This window comes from Gobio gobio (genome assembly GCF_949357685.1).
Source record: "Gobio gobio genome assembly, chromosome: 14".
NCBI lineage: Eukaryota > Metazoa > Chordata > Actinopteri > Cypriniformes > Gobionidae > Gobio > Gobio gobio.
In genome coordinates this window covers 7864265-7889256 of record NC_137107.1, presented here as the reverse complement: position 1 = coordinate 7889256, position 24992 = coordinate 7864265, and the positions used below count along the sequence as shown (strand labels likewise).

Here is a 24992-nt window from a genome sequence, read left to right as displayed (position 1 = left end):
CTCCGCCATAACTTCCGCTAAGTGAGGTCAAAATACGAGCGTGGTCATAGATGTACACGTAGATACCTCATTAGCGCCTGTACGGATCAGTAGAATGAGGCATCTACAATCGATATACAGTATCTATGACCACGCTCGTATTTTGACCTCACTTAGCGGAAGTTATGGAGGAGCTCAGAGATGATCACGTTCATCTGATAAGAGGTAAAATAGTAGCATAAATACTGCTCGTTTCGCTAGATAAGACCTTTATTCATCTTCTGGTATTGTTTAAAGCCCTTTGAAGCTGCACTGAGACTGTCATTTGGACCTTGAACTGTTTGGAGCCCATTGAAGTCCATTATATGGAGAAAAACCCCGGAATGTTTTCCTCAAAAACCTTAATTTATTTTTGACTGCAGAAAGAAAGACATGGACATCTTGGATGACATGGGGGTGAGTAAATTATCAGCAAACGTTTATTTAAAAGTGAACTAATCCTTTAAGAACAAATGAAGCAACACAATTAAATTCTGAGTTGCTCACAGTCTTGTAGTTACAAGTTTAAAGGGGACCTATTATGCAATATTTACTTTTATTTTGCTTTTGAACATATTTAGGTGTCCGCAGTGTGTACACAACCACCCTATTGTGGTAAAAATCCCTTCACTCTGTTATTTTCCCCATAAATCTGAAACAGTGTCTCAAAATGAGCCGTGCTCCATTGTGATGTCACATTGGAGCAGGCCACGCCCACTACTGCTGACTGACTCCGCCCTATTAGCATAGCTCCACCCTCAGTGAGCTGTACACAGTCCGCCATGTTCATCTCCATTTAACAGCAGCATTCAAGTAAGAAAGCTACTAAAGTTATTTAGTCAAGAGTCGAGAGTGATTTTCTGTTTTGTTGTTTGATTCATATTAACAGCAGATATAGAATTAGGTACTGTGTATTACACTGATGTCACTTTAATACACAGATCTAATACACATATGTGATTTCTTTATGTTCACAGACATAACCGACTGTGTTTATGTGAACTGTGTGTGTTTTTGACATAACCGTGAGTGTATTTGACAGTTTAAGCACAATGAGATGTGAAAGAGAACTTAGTTTAACACTCACGGGACTAGTGTTTTAATTTAGTTTCTAAAAATTTCTAATTTGCCTCTTTGCATTGTAATTCTTTATTTTAACCTTAATTACTACACTAATTGTAATATAAATTGTAATAATAAAAAAAATGTAAGAGGTCATTAATGGACCATAATTATTGCACAAATAGGATTTAGTACCAACATTTCTCCTCAAAATATTCATTAAATATTATTGAACTAAAATATAGGCTATTTAATTTAAAAATAGTTAAGGTCAAGGTGTATGGTCACATTTGACCACCAATGAGTATAAGTGTGACCAATTAGTAAGGGATACCTGAGGGCTAAATACGAGAAAAACATTAACATTAATGTAAACAATGTTGCATCTCCATCACTCTCCATAATATAATGATACTTTAAATATGGTTGACGTAATAATCAATGCACACTATGCTGTACTGTTTACCAAAAATTGCTGCAAACTCCTGTCTAGTGAAGCTGTTGTCTATCCGCTTAAGCCATTCAAATGTATTGACACAGCGCTAGAAGTATTGAGCGCTCCATGAACCATGTGACCGCCCGTGCCGCCTCGAGATGAAAGCATGTCGCAACTCGGCTCTGGCTTTAACTGTTATGCCACATTAAGTGCACCAAAACGGTATTTATTGTTTGAATTTAGCCTTTAGATGTCGCTTAAGGTTGGTGGTGTTTTCCCCCGATATTTTTTGTCCGCAGTGCTTCTCGTCAGTTATAATGTGTCGCAGCCACAGGAGTATGAGACCTGTACATGAGCAACAGCGCAAGCTCATTCTGAATATTTTGAACAGCTGAATATTCTATCTCATAGATCTCAAGATGATTTTAGATGAAAATGAAGAGAGATTTTATCGTATCGTTTATGCAAAACATTTTAGACTCGTCTTTTTTCGTCAACAATAATGCATGTTAATTGAGTCTTATGTGGCGTTCACACACCGGACGCGATTGACGCGAATAAGTTGGACGCTTGAACATTTTGAGTTGACTCGCTTCATTCACGCGTGAAATTCGTGACATTCACTGCACAACAGACGCGAATTCGCGTCATGGGAGGGGCTTCTGTCAGCCGGCTCGTCTCGTTGAGAAATGGCTGACATGGGTCTTTTTTTGTTAAAATCTACTGTTAATGTGTGACAAAACGTAGTTTTAAGACTTTTCAGGCGATAATGTAGTTGTTTAAAGCTCAAACCTAATGTTTATTTATAAAAAAGTGCCTATTTGAACATTTTATCTGGTGTTTTCGGAGTTGTGAGCTCCAGTGGATCAGCGGTGCTCAGCGCTCATTAACCCCGGCGAGAGCAGCCTTTCCTCGGCCAGTCCTTCTGCCGCTGCTCTGATGTCTCTGTGGCGTCTCCAGCTATAATTCGTCTTGTGTATATGTAACGGCCGATCTTTGGTCTCATGGATCTATAATTTGTTCCCTGGCGAATCGTTTAGGCTGAAGGCAAAGTTAAGTTTCATTACTTTTTTATTTTTAGGCTATAACTTTACGTTACAGTTGTAGCCGACTAGCACTGACTTTAAATGTTTGACTGAATTGTTTGCTCTATTTCATGTATAGCTTATTATACTTTTTACTTATACTTTTGTATTATTGATCATACATAAACTTGCATTTAACAAAAAGAGACTGGGTTGTGTTTCATTCATTTAATGTTATCACAGTGATAATCATATTGTCTGAACCAGATATTAATATACAGATGTTCTCCTCATTGTTGTCACTACTAGAGTAAGCTCCTGATTGGTTAACCCGGCGCGAATATCCGCCAAAGTTCAGATTTTTCAACTTGAGCGATTCACGCGAATCACGCATTCAAAACGCTCAATTCGCGTCAATCGCGCCATTCGCGCCGTCTCATTCGCCGCAGAATGCCTCTTCGCGTCTTGCATTAACTTAACAACGAGTGTAAATCACTCGCGCGAAACGCGTCATTCGCGTCCGGTGTGAACGCACCATTAGTCTCGTCATCGTCTCGTCTTAATCATGAAAAAAAGGTCGTTGACAAACATATTTAGTCTCATCTCGTCTGACGAAATTAACACTACATGGGACTGAAGGGTCAAGGGTCAAGCCAAACATCACTTGTCTCTCAGACACATATCCTTCAAGAATGATTTTATGTTCAATATTAAAATAAGAATTAATGATAATCAAGTTATGACCATTTCCTACATTTGATAAATCAGTTCTCTATATTCAAGGAGTGATTTTGGATATTGTAGTGATTTTGTTGCTGTGTGCTTTTGAATCCACATTCTTTAGGTGCTGCTCTGAGTCTGTGTCAAGACGTGCTGACAGGCGAATGTCCTGGGTGTTTGTAATAACACTCCAGGGAGTGAAGAGTGCTCAGCATGTGTTAACTGTATGTCTTACTAAAGTGACCCCTTGGGTCATCTATGTCACAGCTATGGGACTCTTTGGGGACTCAGAAAAATGTACCTCTTTGATATACTTTTCTTTCTTTATAGAATAGAATAAAGTCACTTCTGAATTAGAGTTAGCATCAGCATGTTTTGGAGAAGTGCTTTGTTGATAGTTAGTTAAGATGTTCCGACCTTGATGGAAACTGTTATTCTGTGGAGCTTTGTGTGTGCGTCTCATGATTCTGTTCAGATCCAGTATTGGAGATGGTCCTTTCGGTAGACGATTCTAGACTTGGAGGCGTCTTTTCTATGACCTCCGAGGTCACTGTGGACTAATCTGGGCCTGGGCGATATCGAGTCTACGCATTTTTATGATATATGCTCCTATCTGTCTACGTGTGGAAAGTTGCTTACGTTGCATGTTGTAAGAACCAATCAGAATCATTCCACATGGCAGTAATGACGTGGCTAGACCTTGAAAACAGTATAACTGTTCAGAAAATTGTATGTACGTTAGACGGAGGCGGGGAGACTGTTAGAGGGAGTGCGGCCTACAAACTCCTCTTGAGCTGGCTTCTGCTGATGAAACTGCAAACGATTCTTCAGTAAAATTTTCTTTAATTAATCTGACTCCTGACTCCTGGTCTTCATTTTTCACTACTGGTCTTGGGTCCTAAGCTGTTACCCCAACAGGACGCTCTGTCTGACACACAGCTTTCTGTGTGTGTGTGCTTCGGGTGTGTGCGCTCAGAAAACCACATATCAGAAGTTTAGACTGATATGGCTTTTAAACGCATGCAGATCATAAATTTCATGATAATGAAGAACTGCAGTGTCATGTGTGCGCGATAGAGATGATAATCAAAACTAAACAGATGTTTTAGTTTTAGGCAGAGTATCCGAGGCAGGAGCTGCACAGGCTCTTGTGGATAGGGGGCGGGGAGCAGCCGCTCATTTGCATTTAAAGATACATGCACAAAAACAGCATGTTTTTCCTTCCATTTACAACATAAATGATCTGTGGGGTATTTTGAGTGGAAACTTCACATTCTGGAGACACCTGAGACTTATATTACATCTTGTAAAAGGGTGAATAATAGGTCCCCTTTAAGTTAGGCCATATGAACGGCTGGTGCAATGGATTTATGGATAGAGATCAAACCTCCAGCTCAAGTATGCGAAACTCCAGAAGTTCATTCTGATCTCTAGAGTCCTGTAGTTCCTGATGCAGCTTTCCGTTTTCATTCTCCAACTTTTCAACCTATCAAAGAAACATAAAAAAATGTGACTAATGGACTTTATGGAAGACTTTCATTGATGGTGCTTTTTACAAATGATTTTTTGTATCTCACGAACCTCTCAGCATCTATATACATATATATATATATATAACTGTTGAATGGAAAGTTCAAAAGAAAATAATTGACAATTAATTATTGAAAATAATTTCCCTCCGGTGCGAGGAAGACCCGTTTAGATCTGCTCTGACGGGTAAAACATTTTGAGATAGCCCTCCAGTTAGGCCAAGAAGATTTGTCTGCAAGGGTACCGTTCAAACGCAAACCTGACTCCATTTTCTTCCACTCCAGATAGCGGTTATACTATATATTTTTATTTTATTTTATTCACTTACGAATATTTTAATTCTATTTCTGTGTAAAGTACTTTGAATTGCCACTGTGTATGAAATGTGCTATACAAATAAACTTGCCTTGCCTTGCTTGCTTAAAAGACTTCAAAATCGTAAAAAATCTTATTCCAAACATTTGCATTTGATACAAATATTTCAACATATGTTATTACACTGTACTTACATTTACCTGAATGTAACTGAATGTAATTACACTCTTGATCCTAATCCTAAACTTGCTCCTGAACCTACCCTACAATTTTAAAGACACCTAATATAAGTGAGACTGAAAATTATGGCATTTGGTGACTTGTTTGTAATTGGTACTGCCACCGTAAAGGAGAAGTGCTTTGTTTCTGCTTCGTGTCAAAGTTCCAATAATCCTGTCAAGGTTTATTTTACAATAATGACTGTACATTATCCCTCACATTATGAGTCACATTCAATTATTGCTGCTCTTTTCCTGCAGAGGCTCATGAAACCACTACATGGAATTAAGGCAATGATCTCTTTAGTCTATGATTACTTTGTTGATCCCCTGCAGACTGCATGCACACACACACACACACCTTGTCCAGCAGCTCCTGATTGCGTCTGAGGAACAGTTGCTTCTCCTCCACCCATCTGGAGTCCTGTGAGTAAGAGAGGAAATGACATGGGAATCAGCCATACCTGTGCCATACTTTATAACCAGATACCCAGTACAAATCAGGTTGTAAGTATGGAGAAACACTCAGCAAGATAAATACCCCATTATAAGTCACTGTGTAAGAATGTTGCATCACTGATACCAATAGTAGTGCAAGACTTTTACCTGTCCTTTTACAGCAAGCTCTTTTTCCAGGTCTTCGATTTTAGCCTTATACCTTTGAGTGTCTGCCTGGAGCTGCTCCTGAGCCTGCAAAGATAAAATAACTATGAAATACAGCGGTAATTTACCTGAATGTGCACTATATAAGCCTGTGGGTTCAATGGAACAGCAATGTGTTCTTTTGAGCTCGTTACCTTTCAGAAGCTCATTTACTGTATGCTTATTAAAATTTTGAGCAAAAACAATTGTTGGGTATGTATTGATTTTTTTTAGGGTTTTCCCATGAGGTTTTCAAATAAACTCTATTACATTTTTAGCACAATGCAAAATAAAAGTTAATTCAAGGGGAAAATGTCTAGTTATTGGATGATTTAGATTTTATATGGTATGAAAAAACATTAACATTTTATATATATATATATATTTAAGAAATATTTGCATGTATATACTGTATATACATTTATATAATATATATAAATATAAATGTTTTATATATAAAAATAATATTTTTTTCTTAAATATATACATGCTTGTGTGTGTATTTATATATAAATAATAATTAACAGAGTACACACACATATATTAAGTAAACACAAACTTTTATTTTGGATGCGATTAATCGCGATTAATCTTTTGACAGCCCTAATATATATATATATATATATATGTAGAAAGTCTCATATAAAAAGTTGTTTCTGTCAAATGTTTATTAATTCAACAATATTCTTATGTTTTGTGGGGTTTGTAGCATATGACGTGTATCAACCTGAACTAATCTTGTCATGTACAAAAGGTCAAATGATCTGATTTAACGAGATATAGTTTCATAGTTACGCTGATGATATTCAGATTTATTTCACAGTTAAACCCAACTCAGCTCAACTCCTCTCGCTTCTGTTAACTCCTGCCTTCAGGAACTTAAAACCTGGATGACTGATAACTTCTTACAGCTTAATACTGATAAAACTGAAATCCTGTTGATTGGCCCTAAATCCCAAAATTTGCCACGTGATGACGTTTTTATTGACATGGATGGTGTCCACATTACACCTTCAAAAACTGTGTGAAATCTGGGAGTATTGCTTGACTCCACGTTATCTTTATCAGTTATCGTTATCAGACAGTTAAGTCATGCTTTTTCCATCTGCGATATTGTTCGTATCCGTCGATCCCTCAACTTTAACGATGCTGAAACTGTTATTCACGCTTTTATAACCTCCAGATTAGACAACTGTAACGCCTCATACAGCAGCTTACCAACTAAGGCTATACATCACCTGCAAATGGTGCAAAACTCTGCTGCTCGAGCCCTAACATTTAATAAAAAATCCGTACACATCACTCCCATCCTCAACCAACTTCACTGGCTTCCTGTGGCCAGTCGCATCGTGCCCAAGTGGAAACGCTCTACTGTGGGAGGAAGGGCTTTTAGTGTCATTGGCCCTAAATTATGGAATAAGCTGCCCTCGACTATCCGTAACGCACCTACTCTCCAGATTTTTAAATCCCAACTTAAAACTCATCTTTTTTCTCCGTGCAGTAAATAATTATTTTTCTCTCACCGCCTCTGCCTTTAAGTGATCTCACACCTCTTCATGTTATGCTACATGACTGGCTACTGTTAATTGTTCTTTTGATTCTATAACTTCTTTGTTGTTGTTGGAGTTATTTGTTGTACACCTGCTTGTTTATTTGCTATAATGAACAGGCTGACTATCTGATTGTAATTGATTGTACTCTAGTACTCCATTGTGAAGCGACCTTGGGTTTTTGAAAGGCGCTATAAAAAATAAACTTATTATTATTATTATTATATACTGGCCGTGACACATAATCATAAGGGTCTTCAGGAGTCCTCTGCATGAGGACAATTATATACAGTATGTAAGGGATCCACGGCTAGCTGTGCATTAAACTATTTTAACGCATGACGTGAAGGCAATGAACCACCAACGAAGTGCATTAAAATCCTTTAATGCACATCTAGACATGGATTATCCCGCGTTTGCCATGGCATTGAGAATGTAAAGCTGTTATTGATGTTTGCAGTGCCATATTTGACTGGAAGGGTAAAATTGGCAGTTATTTTCATCAGATATGGCTTGTTAGATCTAGCATTATTCCTGCTTTGAATCAGACACAGTGATAAAGTAGTGTAAGATTACATTTATCGGAATTAAATTATAGCATTTATTTGAATGAATTATCGAGAGAGAGAGAGAGAGAGAAAGAGAGAACAAAGCTGTGAGTTTAATTACTTCAAAATAGCAATGTAACCCCCTCGTTGCTATGAAATATAATATAGTGATTCAGTAGCGAAGCTATTTTATTAAAAAAAGTCACAGGGCAGCTTTGATAACAAGTTTCTGTGCACCTGAATGTTTAAACGCAGTCAGATCTCCACTGTGTGTGAGTTTGTGTGTGTGTTTTTCAATGTAACAGCAAATTAATATACAACAGTGATTCAACTACCTGTGCATTAAGGGGGGGTGGCCAAACTTTACAAACAGCAACATGGCCAAAAAAAAAAACCGAGTTGGGCGTATGACAGAGTATTTCTGTGCCAAATACACTGATTTGAATACGTTTCGGAAAGTTTTTTTTCGACTATGGCCCTGTATTACATCAAAATGGGTGGAATTTCTCGCATGGGTGCGTGCACGCCCATCATCGAGCTTCATCCGGTTACAGAAGCCATCGCTGTCATTTTATTTTTAGACACGAGATCAACAATGTCACTAAAGAAGTGTGCTTCTGGTTCTGAGGGAAAGATAACCTTGTTCAGCTTCCCAAATAACCCAGCGTTAAGGGAACAGTGGATGCAGTTTGTGTTTCCGGATTTCTGCAAGAAATCCACGAGCTTGGCTCTTTTCGGAACAGCATATCTGACTTTTATAAATATAATAAAACTAAAGATGTATGTTTGAATTGCATTTTTATCAGGGCAAAACAAATCAAAAAAGTGTCATGTCTTTTACCCAAGTTCTGTGCGCTGTTTAATATTAATTAGCTACAGTACAGACAACAGTTCAGGAATACCTTAGCCTCCATCTCAGCGTCCAGCAAACCTCCTTTCTGCTCCTGTAGCAGGGCATACGCTCTCTGAAGAGCCTGATATTCCCGCGTCAACTGCTTAAACCGCAGTTCAGACTCTTCAGCCGCCAGACCCTTAATAAAAAGAGCATGAGAAATAATGCGCAATAATCAAAACGCACCATAGAGAAGAAGTCGGCATAAACACAGGAGCCCTTAGCGAGAAAAGAAAGAAATCAATAGTTAATGTTCCCAAATGCTCACCTCATCTAAATCTTCATCTGGTGTAGCCGGGGTCCGATCCATGCGCAGAGAAGCCACTGAGGAAGTTTCCGAATCCATAGACTCTTCATCATACCCATAGAATGTATCTACAACAATATGCCTCTGCATGGGAAACGACAAGATAAATCCTGGGTAAATCTTAGGTGGTCCCAACCCCAGTGTCACTGGTTGTGCCAAAACTTAAAAGACAGACTGCAATGTTTTGAAAGCGGCCAGTAGAAAGTATAGCAACACTGAGAAAGTTACACACTTCACCTTTATTGGTCTGCTTCGTTTATGCCTCTTCTTTCTCAAGAGTTTTTCTCTATCCTGAAACAGGGAGCATAAGATAAATGTGATATGTGAGTGTTCAGAGCTCACTTCTATGACTTCTGTATGGTGTTCACAGGAAGTACTCACTCGTGTCAGCTCGTCGATCATACTCTGTTGCTCCAGAACCTGCAGCTTGAGGAACTCGATCTCTTGATCATCATTGGCCTGATCCAGATCATTCAGAGACTTGAGTTTCTTCAGGGGAGGATGGGATGTAATCTTTTCCTTCTGAATACAACAAAACAATAACACAACAGGATAAATGCATTCTGCACACCGTTGAGTTATATCCACATGCAGAAAGCAGTGAACGCTTTATTTATAGTTTACAAGAGATTTTGTGGTGATCCTCCAATGATTATCAAATTATTGAGGAAAGCGTTATATCAGGTAAATATCCAGACATGACACACTTTCTGTAATTGTAAGAACCAATCCAGGTGCCTGAATCATCAGTGATGGAGCGCAGTAAAGTGGTAGTTTGTTGCATCCTTTACTACCTAACACTGAGAACAAGTTGAAGATTTGCGCTGTGTAAATTGCATTCAGAATACATTTTAGCCATTATAGTAGTACTAAAGCAACACCCAGCTAATAAAATATGCTTAATATGCTAAAATATCAATTCTTTGTGACTTACTTATTCAGGACAGTCTTTCATGTCCATACGAGACATTGAAAATTCGCATTTAAAAACTTTTAGGTAAAAAAAATGTTTCTACCGGTCAAAAGTTTGGAATAATTAAGTCTCTTCTGCTCACAAAGGCTGCATTTATTTAATGAATATTACAATAAAAATAGTAACATTGTCAAATATTCTAATATGTGTTTGAGTTGAGTTTCTTCAGGTTGAGTCTAGGCGAGTCTGTTTGGGTCAAGTCTCTGGTCGAGTCTGTGTTCAGATTGAGTCTGTTCGAGCCGAGTCTGTTCGATGCGAGTCTGTGTTTGAGTCGAGTTTCTTCAGGTCGAGTCTATGCGAGTCTGTTTGGGTCAAGTCTCTGGTCGAGTCTGTGTTCGAGTCGAGTCTGTTCGAGCCGAGTCTGTTCGATTCGAGTCTGTGTTTGAGTCGAGTTTCTTCAGGTCGAGTCTATGCGAGTCTGTTTGGGTCAAGTCTCTGGTCGAGTCTGTGTTCGAGTCGAGTCTGTTCGAGCCGAGTCTGTTCGATTCGAGTCTGTGTTTGAGTCGAGTTTCTTCAGGTCGAGTCTATGCGAGTCTGTTTGGGTCAAGTCTCTGGTCGAGTCTGTGTTCGAGTCGAGTCTGTTCGAGCCGAGTCTGTTCGATTCGAGTCTGTGTTTGAGTCGAGTTTCTTCAGGTCGAGTCTAGGCGAGTCTGTTTGGGTCAAGTCTCTGGTCGAGTCTGTGTTCTGGTCGAGTCGAGTCTGTTCTGGTCGAGTCTGTGTTCTGTTCGAGTCGAGTCTGTTCTGTTCGAGTCGAGTCTGTTCGAGCCGAGTCTGTTCGATTCGAGTCTGTGTTTGAGTCGAGTTTCTTCAGGTCGAGTCTATGCGAGTCTGTTTGGGTCAAGTCTCTGGTCGAGTCAAGTCTGTGTACGGGTCGAGTCTGTTCGAGTCGAGTCTGTTCGAGCCGAGTCTGTTTAATTCGAGTCTGTGTTTGAGTCGAGTTTCTTCAGGTTGAGTCTATGCGAGTCTGTTTGGGTCAAGTCTCTGGTCGAGACGAGTCTGTGTTCGAGTCGAGTCTGTTCGAGCCGAGTCTTGTTTGATTCGAGTCTGTGTTTGAGTCGAGTTTCTTCAGGTCGAGACTAGGCGAGTCTGTTTGGGTCAAGTCTCTGGTCGAGTCTGTTCGAGCCGAGTCTTGTTTGATTCGAGTCTGTGTTTGAGTCGAGTTTCTTCAGGTCGAGACTAGGCGAGTCTGTTTGGGTCAAGTCTCTGGTCGAGTCTGTTCGGCTTGAGTCTGGTTGAGTCTGTGTTCGGGTTAAGTCTGTGGTCGAGTCTCTTCGGCTTGTTGTCTGGTCTAGTCTGTTCGGGTCGAGTCTGTGTTCGAGTCGCGTCTGTTCGGGTCGAGTCTGTGTTCGGGTTGAGTCTGGTCGAGTCTCTTCGGCTTGAGTCTGGTCGAGTCTGTGTTCGAGTCGAGTCTCTTTGGCTTGAGTCTGTGTTCGGTTTGAGTCTCTTCGGCTTGAGTCTGGTCGAGTCTGTGTTCGGTTTGAGTCTGTGGTCGAGTCTCTTCGGCTTGAGTCTGGTCGAGTCTGTGTTCGGGGTTGAGTCTGTGGTCGAGTCTCTTCGGCTTGAGTCTGGTCAAGTCTGTTCGGGTCGAGTCTGTGTTCGAGGCGAGTTTGTTCGGGTCGAGTCTGTGTTCGGGTTGAGTCTGGTCGAGTCTCTTCGGCTTGAGTCTGGTCGAGTCTGTGTTCGAGTCGAGTCTCTTCGACTTGAGTCTGTGTTCGGTTTGAGTCTCTTCGGCTTGAGTCTGGTCGAGTCTGTGTTCGGTTTGAGTCTGTGGTCGAGTCTCTTCGGCTTGAGTCTGGTCGAGTCTGTGTTTGGGGTTGAGTCTGTGGTCGAGTCTCTTCGGCTTGAGTCTGTGTTCGGTTTGAGTCTCTTCGGCTTGAGTCTGGTCGAGTCTGTGTTCGGCTTGAGTCTGGTCGAGTCTGTGTTCGAGTCGAGTCTCTTCGGCTTGAGCCTGGTCGAGTCTGTTCGAGTCGAGTCTCTTCGGCTTGAGTCTGGTTGAGTCTGTGTTCTGGTCGAGTCTGTGTTCGGGTTAAGTCTGTGTTCGAGTCGAGTTTGTTCTGGTTGGGTCGGGTCGAGTCTGTTCGGGCATGTGTTCAAGTCAAGTCTGTTCGGGTCGAGTCTGTGTTCGAGTTGAGTCTCTTCGGCTTGAGTCTGGTCGAGTCTGTGTTCTGGTCGAGTCTGTGTTCGGGTTAAGTCTGTGTTCGAGTCGAGTCTCTTCGGCTTGAGTCTGGTCGAGTCTGTGTTCTGGTCGAGTCTGTGTTCGGCTTGAGTCTGTGTTCTGGTCGAGTCTGTGTTCGGGTTAAGTCTGTGTTCGAGTTGAGTCTCTTCGGCTTGAGTCTGGTCGAGTCTGTGTTCTGGTCGAGTCTGTGTTCGGGTTAAGTCTGTGTTCGAGTCGAGTCTCTTCGGCTTGAGTCTGGTCATGTCTGTGTTCTGGTCGAGTCTGTGTTCGGCTTGAGTCTGTGTTCGAGTCGAGTCTGTTCGAGTCAAGTCCGTTCGAGTCGAGTCTGTTCGGGTCGAGTCTGTTCGAGCCGAGTCTGTTTGATTCGAGTCTGTTCGATTCAAGTCTGTTTGGGTCAAGTCTCTGGTCGAGTCTGGTTGAGACGAGTCTGTGTTGGGGTCGAGTCTGTTCGAGTCGAGTCTGTGTTTGAGTCGAGTTTCTTCAGGTCGAGTCTATGCGAGTCTGTTTGGGTCAAGTCTCTGGTCGAGTCGAGTCTGGTTGAGACGAGTCTGTGTTCGGGTCGAGTCTGTTCGATTCGAGTCTGTGTTTGAGTCGAGTTTCTTCAGGTCGAGTCTAGGCGAGTCTGTTTGGGTCAAGTCTCTGGTCGAGTCTCTTCGGCTTGAGTCTGGTCGAGTCTGTGTTCGAGTTGAGTCTGTTCGGGTCGAGTCTGTTCGGGTTGAGTCTGGTCGAGTCTGTGGTCGAGTCTCTTCAGCTTGAGTCTGGTCGAGTCTGTGTTCGGTTTGAGTCTGTGGTGGAGTCTCTTCGGCCTGAGTCTGGTCGAGTCTCTTCGGCTTGAGTCTGGTCGAGTGTGTTCGAGTCGAGTCTCTTCGGCTTGAGTCTGGTCGAGTGTGTTCGAGTCGAGTCTCTTCGGCTTGAGTCTGGTCGAGTGTGTTCGAGTCGAGTCTCTTCAGCTTGAGTCTGGTCGAGTCTGTGTTCTGGTCGAGTCAGTGTTCGAGTCGAGTCTCTTTGGCTTGAGTCTGGTCGAGTCTGTGTTCTGGTCGAGTTTGTGTTCGAGTCAAGTCTGTTCAGGTTGAGTCTGTGTTCGAGTTGAGTCTCTTCAGCTCGAGTCTGTTCAGGTCGAGTCTGTGTTCGAGTCGAGTCTCTTCGGCTTGAGTCTGGTCGAGTCTGTGTTCGGCTTGAGTCTGGTCGAGTCTGTGTTCGAGTTGAGTCTGGTCGGGTCGAGTCTGTGTTCGAGTTGAGTTTGTTCTGGTCGAGTCTGTGTTCGAGTTAAGTCTGGTTGGCTCGAGTTTGTTCAGGTCGAGTCTGTGTTCGGGTCAAGTCTCTTCGGCTTGAGTCTGGTCGAGTCTGTGTTCGAGTCGAGTCTCTTCGGCTTGAGTCTGGTCGAGTCGAGTCTGGTTGGGTCGAGTCTGGTTGAGTCTGTTCGAGTTGAGTCTGGTCGGGTCGAGTCTGTGTTCGAGTCGAGTTTGTTCTGGTCGAGTCTGTGTTCGAGTTAAGTCTGGTCGGCTCGAGTCTGCTCAGGTCGAGTCTGTGTTCGGGTCAAGTCTCTTCGGCTTGAGTCTCTTCGGCTTGAGTCTGGTCGAGTCTGTGTTCGAGTCGAGTCTCTTCGGCTTGAGTCTCTTCAGCTTGAGTCTGGTCGAGTCTGTGTTCGAGTTGAGTCTCTTCAGCTTGAGTCTGTTCTGGTCGAGTCTGTGTTCGAGTCGAGTCTCTTCGGCTTGAGTCTGGTCGAGTCTGTTCGAGTCTGTTCTGGTCGAGTCTGTGTTCGAGTCTCTTCGGCTTGAGTCTGGTCAAGTCTGTGTTCTGGTCGAGTCTGTTCGGGTTGAGTCTGTGTTCAAGTTGAGTCTGGTCGGCTTGAGTCTAGTCGAGTCTGTGTTCGAGTCAAGTCTCTTTGGCTTGAGTCTGGTCGAGTCTGTGTTTGAGTCGAGTCTCTTCGGCTTGAGTCTGGTCGAGTCTGTGTTCGAGTTGAGTCTCTTCAGCTTGAGTCTGGTCGAGTCTGATCGAGTCGAGTCTGTGTTCGAGTCAAGTCTTTTTGGCTTGAGTCTGGTCGAGTCTGTGTTCTGGTTGAGTCTGTGTTCGAGTCAAGTCTGTTCCGGTTGAGTGTGTGTTCGAGTTGAGTCTGTTTGTGTCGAGTCTCTTCGGCCTGAGTCTGGTCGAGTCTGTTTGAGTCGAGTCTTTTTGGGTCGAGTCTGTGTTCGAATTGAGTCTGTTTGAATCGAGTCTGTTTGAGTCGAGTCTGTTCAAGTTGGGTCTGTTCGGGTTGAGTCATTGTTTAGTTTCTTTGTGTTTTGTAAATAAACTGCACTTGGGTTCTGCAACATGCCTTCAGTGGACTAAATGTTACAGATAGTAAAGACATTTAAAATGATACAAACCCAGTTTTTCACCCAAAAAATATTTTCAACATTGGTAATAAAAATAAAAAACTTTATTATTAGTTGAGCGCCAGTTATAACTGATAACAATTGAGCATCAAATCAGCATACCAGAATGATTTCTGAAGACTCATGTGACACTGAACACTGGAGTAATGCTGAAAATTCAGCTTTGATCACAGGAATAAATTACATTTTTAAATATATTACAATACATTTTAATTTTAATGATATTTTACAATATTACTGTTTTCAATAAATAGTCTAAATGCAACCTTGGTGAGCATTAGAGAATAAAAAAAACCTAATTATTCTCTTGAACGGTAATAGTTCATTTATCTTCAGTATTATGAACACAAGTGATTTATAGTGCTAAATAAATACACATGTAAAATCTATGATGAGTCTAAAAACTTCAGAATGACAGTAACATGCATTTAAAGTTCATTAAATACAGATGCTTGACTAAAATAACATTGAGCTTTTGTCTTATCAAAAGGTCAATGTTTGTGGTGTGAGATTAAAATGTAAGTTTAGGAACAACATTGTAATATCTTTCTGTGCTTTGTAAACATTCGGTAATACACAAATGCAATGCATTTAATCACACACTACAACTGTGTCATAAACCTGCACTTTAAAACGCAGATTAAATAGTGTGGACACATAAAGTTATAGTAAATAGCAGAGGAAACCCACCATCTCCAGGTTCTCCTTGGTTATGGATTTAAGCTTATCCTCCATCCTCTGAAGCGACTGGCTGAGGTCATCATTTTTCTTATTTAATAATTTGTTCCTCTCCAGTAACGGCTTGCACTGTTTCTCTGTTTCCCGAACACGCTTCAACTGAGAGGAGCAAATCAGGGTGAATTATTCCTCAACAAAAGACCACACATAAAAGAAGATGCATAGGGAGAGTGGGGTAAGATGAGCCAGATGGTAAGTTGACCCACCCCCTTTATCTTAGCAACTGTACACTTCTGTACACATATTTTGGAACCACTCGTCATTTCTGCCAGACTGTGGACATGGGAGGAGTGGAAGGCACCCGTTTACTTTAAAAGCTGTTTTTGGCTTGTCAAAGTAAAATTTAAATTTCAGCTTCATTTGGTTGGTTTTATGTTGTTTAAGTTAGCTATAAGAAAATAAATATGACTATTTGTAGAAGGAAATTTGATTGTTGAAGGTGTTTTTAAAAGAGGTAAATTAACTTTACAATCTCACATCGGTTTTATTCAGATTAAATAAGATGATCCGTTTACACCCAGATGGTGCAACTTACCCACTGACTCGGATCAACTTACCCCTAACCTGGGGTAAACTGAGCCACAGGAACAGTTTGTTATAAAAAGCCATATCTTTACAACCCTTTGTCATATATATTCTGATCATTTAAAATGATAGAAAACATCATGAAATTACTTTTGATACTTTCATTGAACTTCTGCCTTATTTTATCTTATCTTGAGGACCACATAAGTAAAAAATTTCCCATCTTACCCCGATCTCCCCTACTGTTTTTATAATCCTGTATAGTTCCACAGTTGGCACAGCTTTAAAATAATAATAATAATAACAATGATCCTTCACTGCGACACTAGTACACAGGGAAACTCATCAGTGACGGATCCCTTGACACATACCAGCTCATTTCTTTCATCCACTAAGATTGAATTGCGGTCCTCCAGCTTTCGAATGGTGGCTTTGAGTTCACTCATGCGTTTCTGGTTTCTTCTCATGTCCTAAAAACACATGTTTAACATTTTCAAGCTTGACACACATTATGTATATTGTGCAATAAAGGAATATTTATGCAGCAATGTCAAATGTTTACAATATTAACCAATATACTGGGAACAAAGCTGGCATGGTATCACTCAAATGTGTGTGGCTGTTACTGAATAAGAGCACTTGCTTTTAAGACAGTCATTCAACTGGCTAATAACAGTAACACTTCATTAATCTTACAAGAATTGACATTGAACCATTTAGATTAGCCATAACTTTTCAGTCGGTTACACTTTACTTCAATGGTCCACTTTAGACATTCTATAGCTATAAGTAACTTTGCAACTACATGTCAACTAGCAGTCATTAGAGTATTAGTAGCTTAATATCTGCTAACACTTCATTTTGATGTTCCAAGACAAACAGGGCCTAAAACGAACTTTTTGCCACACCTGTCAATGGCCAGTGACTAAAATTTTAGATAACAGTGAAAATTCACAATTCTCTATGACAATTGATACCACAGCTAATATAAATTTAAAACGTTATTAAAGAAACAGTCAGTAATAACCAATTATCAAAGCAAAAGCACAAATAAATACAATATAACAAAGATACACATGAAATAAACAGTACAGAGATTTCATAAAGTTGCAAATGTAAAATAACACTGCATAGTCTTCGCTGTATAAATTAAACATCCTTATTAATTAATCATTATTGAAGTTGCAAACGTTATTCAGTCAAGAGCAATGAGTGATTTTCTGTCTTTTGTTGTTTGATTAACATTAACAACAGCAGCAGGAATATTAGGCTGCTGTCACTTTAAGAGGGAATACACAGATCTGATATACTGATACTGAACACACAAGGGCCGTTTCTCAATATGCGTTTTTGTCTGTACTTGTGTTCTCATGGACGTCATCAGTCGCTGCCCAAGTACTGTTCCAATTCAAAGTTCACATCTAGCCAAGTACAGTTCAAATCCCCGGATGTGTCCTTGAGCCGCCCATTATATCGAGGATGCATCGAGAGGTGACTTGAGCGGACTTGAGACAGACCAGTATCCCAGAATGCATCTCTCACCAACCAGCAAGCGTAAATAGCGGATGAGAAACCCCGCTTAATTTAAAAATACTACTGTTATTGTGTCACGAAATGTAGTTTTAAGACTTTTTCAGGTAGTTGTTTAAAGCTCAAATCTGTGGTTTATTTATAAATAGAGTGCCTATTTGACCACGTGATAAGGCGTTTTCAGAGTTGTGAGATCCAGTGGATCAGCGGCGCTCAGCGCTCATTAACCCCGGTGAGAGCAGCCTTTCCTCAGCTAATTTGATGTCTCTGTAGTGGTTAAACGTGAGATATAATTCATCTTGTGTAGATCTAACGGGCGATCTTTGGTGTCATGAATCTATTGTTTGTTACCTGGCAAATCGTTTAGGCTGAGGGCAAAGTGAAGTTTCATAACTTTATATTTTTTGGCTATTTAACTTTACCGTTGTAGCCTACTAGCGCTGACTTTGTTTGACAGAATTGTTTGCTTTTTTTATTGTATAGATTCTTATACCTTTTTATCTATACTTTTATAATGGCTATTATTGATCGTTAACAAAAAGAGACTGGGCTGTGTTTTATGTCATTTTTAATTTTATTACAGTGATAATCATGTATATGCACACTTATTGTCTGAACCACATATTAATGTTTAATTTTTTTTAAATGAAAAGAGGCAGGGTTGTGTTTTATATTTCGTTTTGTTATAAATATACAAGCAGCATGCATTGCCTGAACCACATTTGTGTGGCTATTAATGTGTTTAAGATTTTTATGACATATTTCGTTTTATAGCCTAAAATATACATACAGAGATAACCGGAGTGAGAGCGAGCTGAGTGACGCTATCAGGAACGCTGCTGTTCCATTTGCAAAATCACCGGACTTGTGTCCTCCCGTCCAACTTGGCAAGTCTGAACTACCAAGGACGCAAGTCAGAAGTTTGCGTGCTTGCTATTGAGAAACGGCCATGCATTCACTTTCTCAACTGTTCACAATCACCTAAGACATAACCGACTATGTTTACTAGGATATTTGCTAAGTGCAATAAGAGAGCTCAGTTTAGTATTCGAGCGCTGTCTGAGGCGTGGCTTTCTAGTAACGCGGGCTCCCTTCCACGTCTTCTTGCGCTTGAATATTTCAATTGTCGAGGCTTAAACTTGCCGATGCAGCGCTGGCCCGTCAACTGTCCCGAGCATCGTTCACATTTGTTCGTGTTCATTGTTAGAATTCATAAAAATGTTACCAGCCAACAGGCGAGTGACACCGTTTCATATACTCTCCAATGCCGGTTTTTACTCGCATTTGGTGCTTGCTGAGTGTTCATTTTAGGCCCTGCTTGCAACTCATCTTATTCTGCTAACCCAGACCCTAACCTAACAGTCTGCTAATACTCAAATGTAGTTGCAAAGTTACTTACTGTATAGTTAGCATAATATCTAAAGTGGCCTATCGAAATAAAGTCTACCCTTTCAGTATTTTACTCTTTAACACGGAAATATGTTAGTTTAACATTTAATATATTTTTAAACTATATGTTAAAGACTGCAATGACTTGCGCTACAAACACATCCATATATTCGAACATGCATTTGTGCATGTGCATTTGTAGATTCAACAAATCTGGTTTCTTTACCGGACTCCCACAATGCTCTGCTCCATCGCCGGCGCGACCGGGGATCTCTCTTTTTGGGCTTCCCAGGTTGCACTCTGCCTCTTTCACCAGAAACAGCTGCTCATCAAGTGCATCCTTCTGTAGCTGCAACTTCTGCATGAAGCCTGACGCTGATTCAAGCTCTTTCTCCAGCGAGAAGATTGTTCTGTCTTTTCCCTTGATCTCATCCACCTGGACAGTTTAACAAAGGTCGCACTGGGTTAGTCCAAGTGGTCAGAGTTTGGCCTGTCAGCTTCGGTAGTTAGCACCCACCACTACAATATCATGCAGGTCTAGATCACAGCATGTGAGCCCAATTTTCCTCTCTGTGCCAGCGTGCTCCACTCAATCGCTCACGGCCCAAGCGAACGCTCCACTCATGATCTGCTCACGCTCACTGGTACAACAACGTTTGCTCGAATCCCGCTCCGACATTACATTTATCTGTATTGCACTATACTTGTAGCCATTTAACAAAGGATTTAATTTCATATTTATGTTTAAATATTATAATGTTATTTTTTAATTTCATCTATGTTGGATTATGAAAAGTGAACAGCATGAGTAAGATGCACAATGTATCAGAAGGCATCGAGTGGGTCAGAAATGACTTCATTAAGTTTTGTTTTGTAGAAAAAAAAACTTTTGTAAAGTGAATTTCATTTGGTATAAATTATTTCTTAATTTTAATCAATGTTTCATCAGCCAATTGCCTGGATTTAATAAATGAGAAGAAAATGTAGCACACAATATAATCGTGACATGAAGGCGCCGGCGCAATCACTTGCATTGCACGTGAACTGGAGCATATCTCATAAATTAATTGAAACTCAGCGCGTCCACTACTGTGGAGATTAGAGTCAGCATCGCAAAACTTCATATTTGTAGCCGGCACTGACACAAAAAAAACTAGTTTATTAATAAACATTTAAAATGTGTCCTTGCTATTTTTAAAACATTCATAATGATTACTTTTGCCGGTTCTTTTTGGCTAGCTTTATACTTGCGCTTGAGTGCGGAATTGCCTATATTACGTAAACGCTCATTATGGTTTTGAATACTCTCCAGTATATATTTTAGTACTTAAATTAATATAAATGTGTGCTTAGTCGACTAATGGCTTAAATCAGTGGTCACCAACCTTTTCAAGCCACAGATCCCTGACCTCAGCTTTGTTTGGGTTCGACGGGTTTGGCGACCACTGGCTTAAATGAACAACTACTAGTTGAATAGAAAAAACTTTAGTAGGGGACAGCCCTACTTATTTCACATATTTTCGAACCAGCATGTCACAAAGGGCAATATATTACCGGAGAAATTATTACCGCTCCGCTCCCCCACTCACATGCTCTGGTCTAGACCTATAATTCACGAGTTCACACTTACATCAAATTAAATGGAGTAAAGATTATGCGTATTTGGCGTGTTGTCCGGGGGAGGGCTCCGGGCTCGGAATTTGGCCCAAACCCAGAGTATCCCCCCATGATGAAGATAGTCTAGAACTAGACTGTATTTTATTATGGATTATGTTGACGTCTAATGAGTTTAATAAATCAAAGTGAGGAGATGGGGTGGTGGAGGGATGCTAAAAATAAAAACGGTCAACGAAAGAAGGTGAATATGCTGTATATATGCACACACCTCTTATCGTTGATTAAATCGATTGGCTTGATGTGCTCCATCTGTGTTTAATTAGGTTTAATTATCTGAGGGTGCTCCACTTGGGTTTGATTAGGTTACATTATCTAGCGTGCTCCATTGTTTAGATAGGTTTAATTATCTGGACGTGCTCCTCCCGAAATTAGTTACTAAAACTTCACTACCGGAGCCACCCAGAAGCACATAATATGAAACCTTGAGCCCTGTTTACACCAGGTATTAAGATGAGTTTAGGTGGATCGGATCACAAGTAGACGACGGAGACACATTCCTGTTTACACCTGGTGTTTTGATCTGTCTCTTTTGCCCACTTTCAACCACTTTTGTCCTGATTTCTTCAAGGGGAGGGTCTATGGGCGGGTATATGTATAGCCCTTTTCAGATCTTTCCATCTAATGGATGAAATGAGCACACACAAAATAAAAAAAACACACGCACTCTGACAGACACATGAGCAGCCGAATGCTGTGAGTGTGTGTTAGACATCAGGAATGGAGAGAGAACATTGAGCTTGGGGCGTTTCTCATCTTCAAACCAAACTTGTGTCTCCAGCCGAGAGTTTAAATCCCGTCATAATATTTAGCATTAGGTCAGTAGGAGGAGAGTAAGGCATCTTTTAGAGGCTGTTCCAGTGCATTTGACCACATGAGCGTTTACACTACGAGAGCAATGAGTGTTCAACTCCCTCTGGAAGTGGACATGCTCAAAACGTTTTACACCTGTATTTAGCGTCGTCCACTTCTGATCAACTAAAACACATTTTAACACCAGGTATAATCAGGGCCTTACCTGATTGCTCATTGGGACCACAGAAGTTATTAGACTTTCCACCTTGAGAATAAGAAAGATAGCTTACCAATCTACGTATATCTCGCTCACAGTCCCACTTGATCTTGGTAATTTGTTCCTGGTGCGCCTGATGCTCAGTGCGCAAGTCGCCTGCCTTCATCTTGTCGGCTATAATCATAGTACTAAGCGCTTCATCCGTCTGCCGTTTGACAGACTTCAGCTCTGTTATTTCTTGCAGCAGCTTTACACGCTCCTGGTCAAAGAATCGACGGGCTTCCTCTCGGGCCTCTAGCGTTAGCGCAGTGCGTACTTTCTCGCCACTGCCATCGCGCAGTGCACTAAGTGCGGTCCGTAAGCGCTGGATCTCGCCTTCCTTGATCTTAGCCGTGCGGGCTATTTCCTGTTCATGCTGCCGTGTTAGCGATTCCCTCAGGGCAGCGAGCTCCTTTAACTTCTCTTCGTGCCAGCGGGCCCGTTGCTCTGTCAATGCCACAGTGTGCCGATGCTGCTCCTGTTCGCGAATGCGCTTGCCTTCCTGCACCTTGTCTCGCTCCAGTTTGGTCACCTGCAGAAATTAGTTCATGAATAGCTATGCCACAAGTGCTAGTGATTTTAGTAATATTGCATTTAGCCAATATGCGTTGGACAAATATGGTAACCAGAAATCGGGCCTCATTTATTAAGGCCTGGTTCCACAGACAGGGCTTAGATTAAGTCAGGATTAGGCCTTAGTTCAATTATGGCATTTAAGTAGCTTTATAAACGTGCATCTGGAGACAAAACAATGACGCTGACCTATTTTAAGATATCAGTGCAAGTTGCTTTCAGTTAAAACAGCTCAAACATGCATTTTAGTCTGGGACTAGCTTAAGCCTTGTCTGTGAAACCGGGCGTAAGAGTTGACAGATGATGCACACAAAGTGCTATCATCAGTTGTTACAGCATATAGTTTGTGAAATGGTTTGAACTGAAAGGGATCCAAGGCATGCACTGGTTAAAATGGCAGAATATTTTGGCAAATGGTCTGAAGGTTCATTTTCAGATTCACTAGTACCCTGTAAATTTGCCTACCTTGCATTTTTCTTGATGCAGTTCAATTTGAATATCGGTTAATTTGGACCTGAGATCTTCATTGGCTGCCTGTAAGGCAGAGATGAGTGCTTCAGGCTTCTCGCCCTTGGCGCGGCCTTTCTTTGCCATTGGGTCAGATGTAGGGGTTCCTCAAACACTCTTATTATCCATCACTTCAAGTTACACTGTCATTTCCAGTTCCGTCTTTTCCTCATTATCCTTGCAGTCAGAATACCTGTGGGGGTAAATAGTAACACACATTTCTATTATGATTTACAGTAATGGTAAGAACAGAAGCAACATCACAATCTCGATTCAGGCACCCACACGGCCTTATTCCTAAACGACAATGAATCAGCTCAGTCTATATAACCTTTGTCATGTATAGATATGAAAAAGTTTTCAGTTTTTAACCACACAGCATTGTTATTTCTGTCTTACAATAATTCATTTTGTAACAGAAGTACTGGGATAAAAGTTTATAGTTCGGATATAAACACTGATGTCTACAGAAGCAATCAAAATCGAGCAAATCAAATATTGAAAGTAACAATTGTATTGATTACATTGTTACACCAGTAGGTGGCGACAAGTGACTGTTAAAGTCCTCATGAAATCAAAATCGATCTTATTTACTTTGTTAGCCCACATTACAGGTCTTAGGGTGAACAATTAATCGGTGCAAGTTAAAACACAGTTTGCCGTGGAAATCTTTAATCAAAATCTGAAAAGTAGCTTCCGGTCTGGAATGGCGGTCCATTTCAAATGACGACAGTTTGACGGCTTGAGTTTGAATATCCTTAACCACTCACCTCCAACCGTTAGTCTGCTATGAGCGAGAGATGGAGAGGAGGACCGCTGAAGTAAAACCCTGCCCTCTATTCAATATTCTGTTTCACTAGGAAATACGTCACAGCACTGAAATAAAATCAGTTGCAACTCCCGGTTCACTGGGACTTTAAAAATGTATTTGTAATTGAATCATTCCATCAAGAGATACGTTCAAAAATGCTGATTCATCCAAGGCTGTGTTAAAGTCCACTCTTTTATGCCCTTCCCTTGATAACTTTCCTTCATCTCATCAAAGACTATAGATATAGAAAGATGGTTCACTCCTATTAATAACGAATGAGCGAAACTTCAATGTGCAATATGGCAGAATAGTCCCGCCTTCTAAAATAAAAGAGCCAATCGCAGATTGGTAAAGTCATTGCATCACTGCAGCTGTCGTTAGAAGCTCCGGTTCCCATAGAAACCTGAGACTCGCTTAGGACTGCACATGCGCATTGGCTTGTCTAGCATGAAAAACAAGCTTTTTTTAAAGGGGTGGTAAAACACGATTTCACTTTTCTAACTTTAGCTAGTGTGTAATGTTGCTGTTTGAGCATAAACAACATCTGCAACGTTCAAAGTTTAAAGCAAAAGGAGATCGGTCCCTCATAATTATTACCCAAATCTCGCTCTTTGTGCTGCACATTTCACAGAGGAAAGCTTCCACAATCTTCGAGTTCAATGCAGGATTCGCACAACGGCTTGTCCTGAAAGTTGGATTTAAAAACAGAAGCTGTTTACGGACCACAACCTGTAAGTATGATTTATTTTTCGTCTATGTGTTTTCCTGTAATAGTTCGTATTGTTAATTGTACGTTGTAGCAAGGAAGTAAACAGATGACAACGCTGTTTGGCTCTGCAAACCAGTTTGTTAAATGCTCATTCATACTTAAAGGGGTGGTAAACCACGATTTCACTATTCTAACTTTAGCTAGCGTGTAATGTTGCTGCTTGAGCATAAACAACATCTGCAAAGTTACAACGTTCAAAGTTTAAAGCAAAGGGAGATATTTGCTTTTAAAGAAATCAGTTTCTAAGAACTACAGCAAACGGCCAGTAGGCGACTACAGACATTCCTCCAGGGCTTGCTGACATCACTAGGCTCAATATTTACATAAACCCCTCCTCCGAGAATATTAAATAAGGGGGGGTGAGGCCATTTTGTATCGCGGCGCTGTTGTGGTATAGTAGGCTGGAGTGTTGTTGCCGCGATGCAGAGGAAACGCTGTTATTTTCATCCGGATTGCAGGTCTGGGGTACTTGCTCTGTTCAGCCTTCATAGGGACGGGGGTGCGTTGCAGAGCGTTTAACATACAGCATGTTATATGCACGTGTGTTTGAGTCAGCGGGGAATCAGGCGCGCGAAGGGCTCCTGTAGCACATCTGAGGAAAACATCCACCGTCTTCGCGATTTCAATGCCAGATT

General features: G+C 41.0%; 1 protein-coding gene across 1 annotated transcript in view; it reads right to left on the bottom strand.

Moving 5' to 3' along the window:
* jakmip2 (janus kinase and microtubule interacting protein 2) overlaps positions 1–24992 on the bottom strand; it is a 71672-nt gene that overhangs the window by 19581 nt on the left and 27099 nt on the right. Inside the window, exons 2-13 of the mRNA XM_079835115.1 lie at positions 22736–22970; positions 21732–22229; positions 19199–19408; positions 16425–16523; positions 15481–15627; positions 9645–9785; positions 9501–9554; positions 9225–9347; positions 8967–9095; positions 5931–6014; positions 5686–5748; positions 4649–4747 (exon numbers count right to left, since the gene is read on the bottom strand). Coding sequence (XP_079691241.1) covers positions 4649–4747; positions 5686–5748; positions 5931–6014; positions 8967–9095; positions 9225–9347; positions 9501–9554; positions 9645–9785; positions 15481–15627; positions 16425–16523; positions 19199–19408; positions 21732–22229; positions 22736–22864 — 1776 coding nt within the window. The 5' untranslated portion in view covers positions 22865–22970. The remainder of the gene's footprint in view (positions 1–4648; positions 4748–5685; positions 5749–5930; positions 6015–8966; positions 9096–9224; positions 9348–9500; positions 9555–9644; positions 9786–15480; positions 15628–16424; positions 16524–19198; positions 19409–21731; positions 22230–22735; positions 22971–24992) is intronic.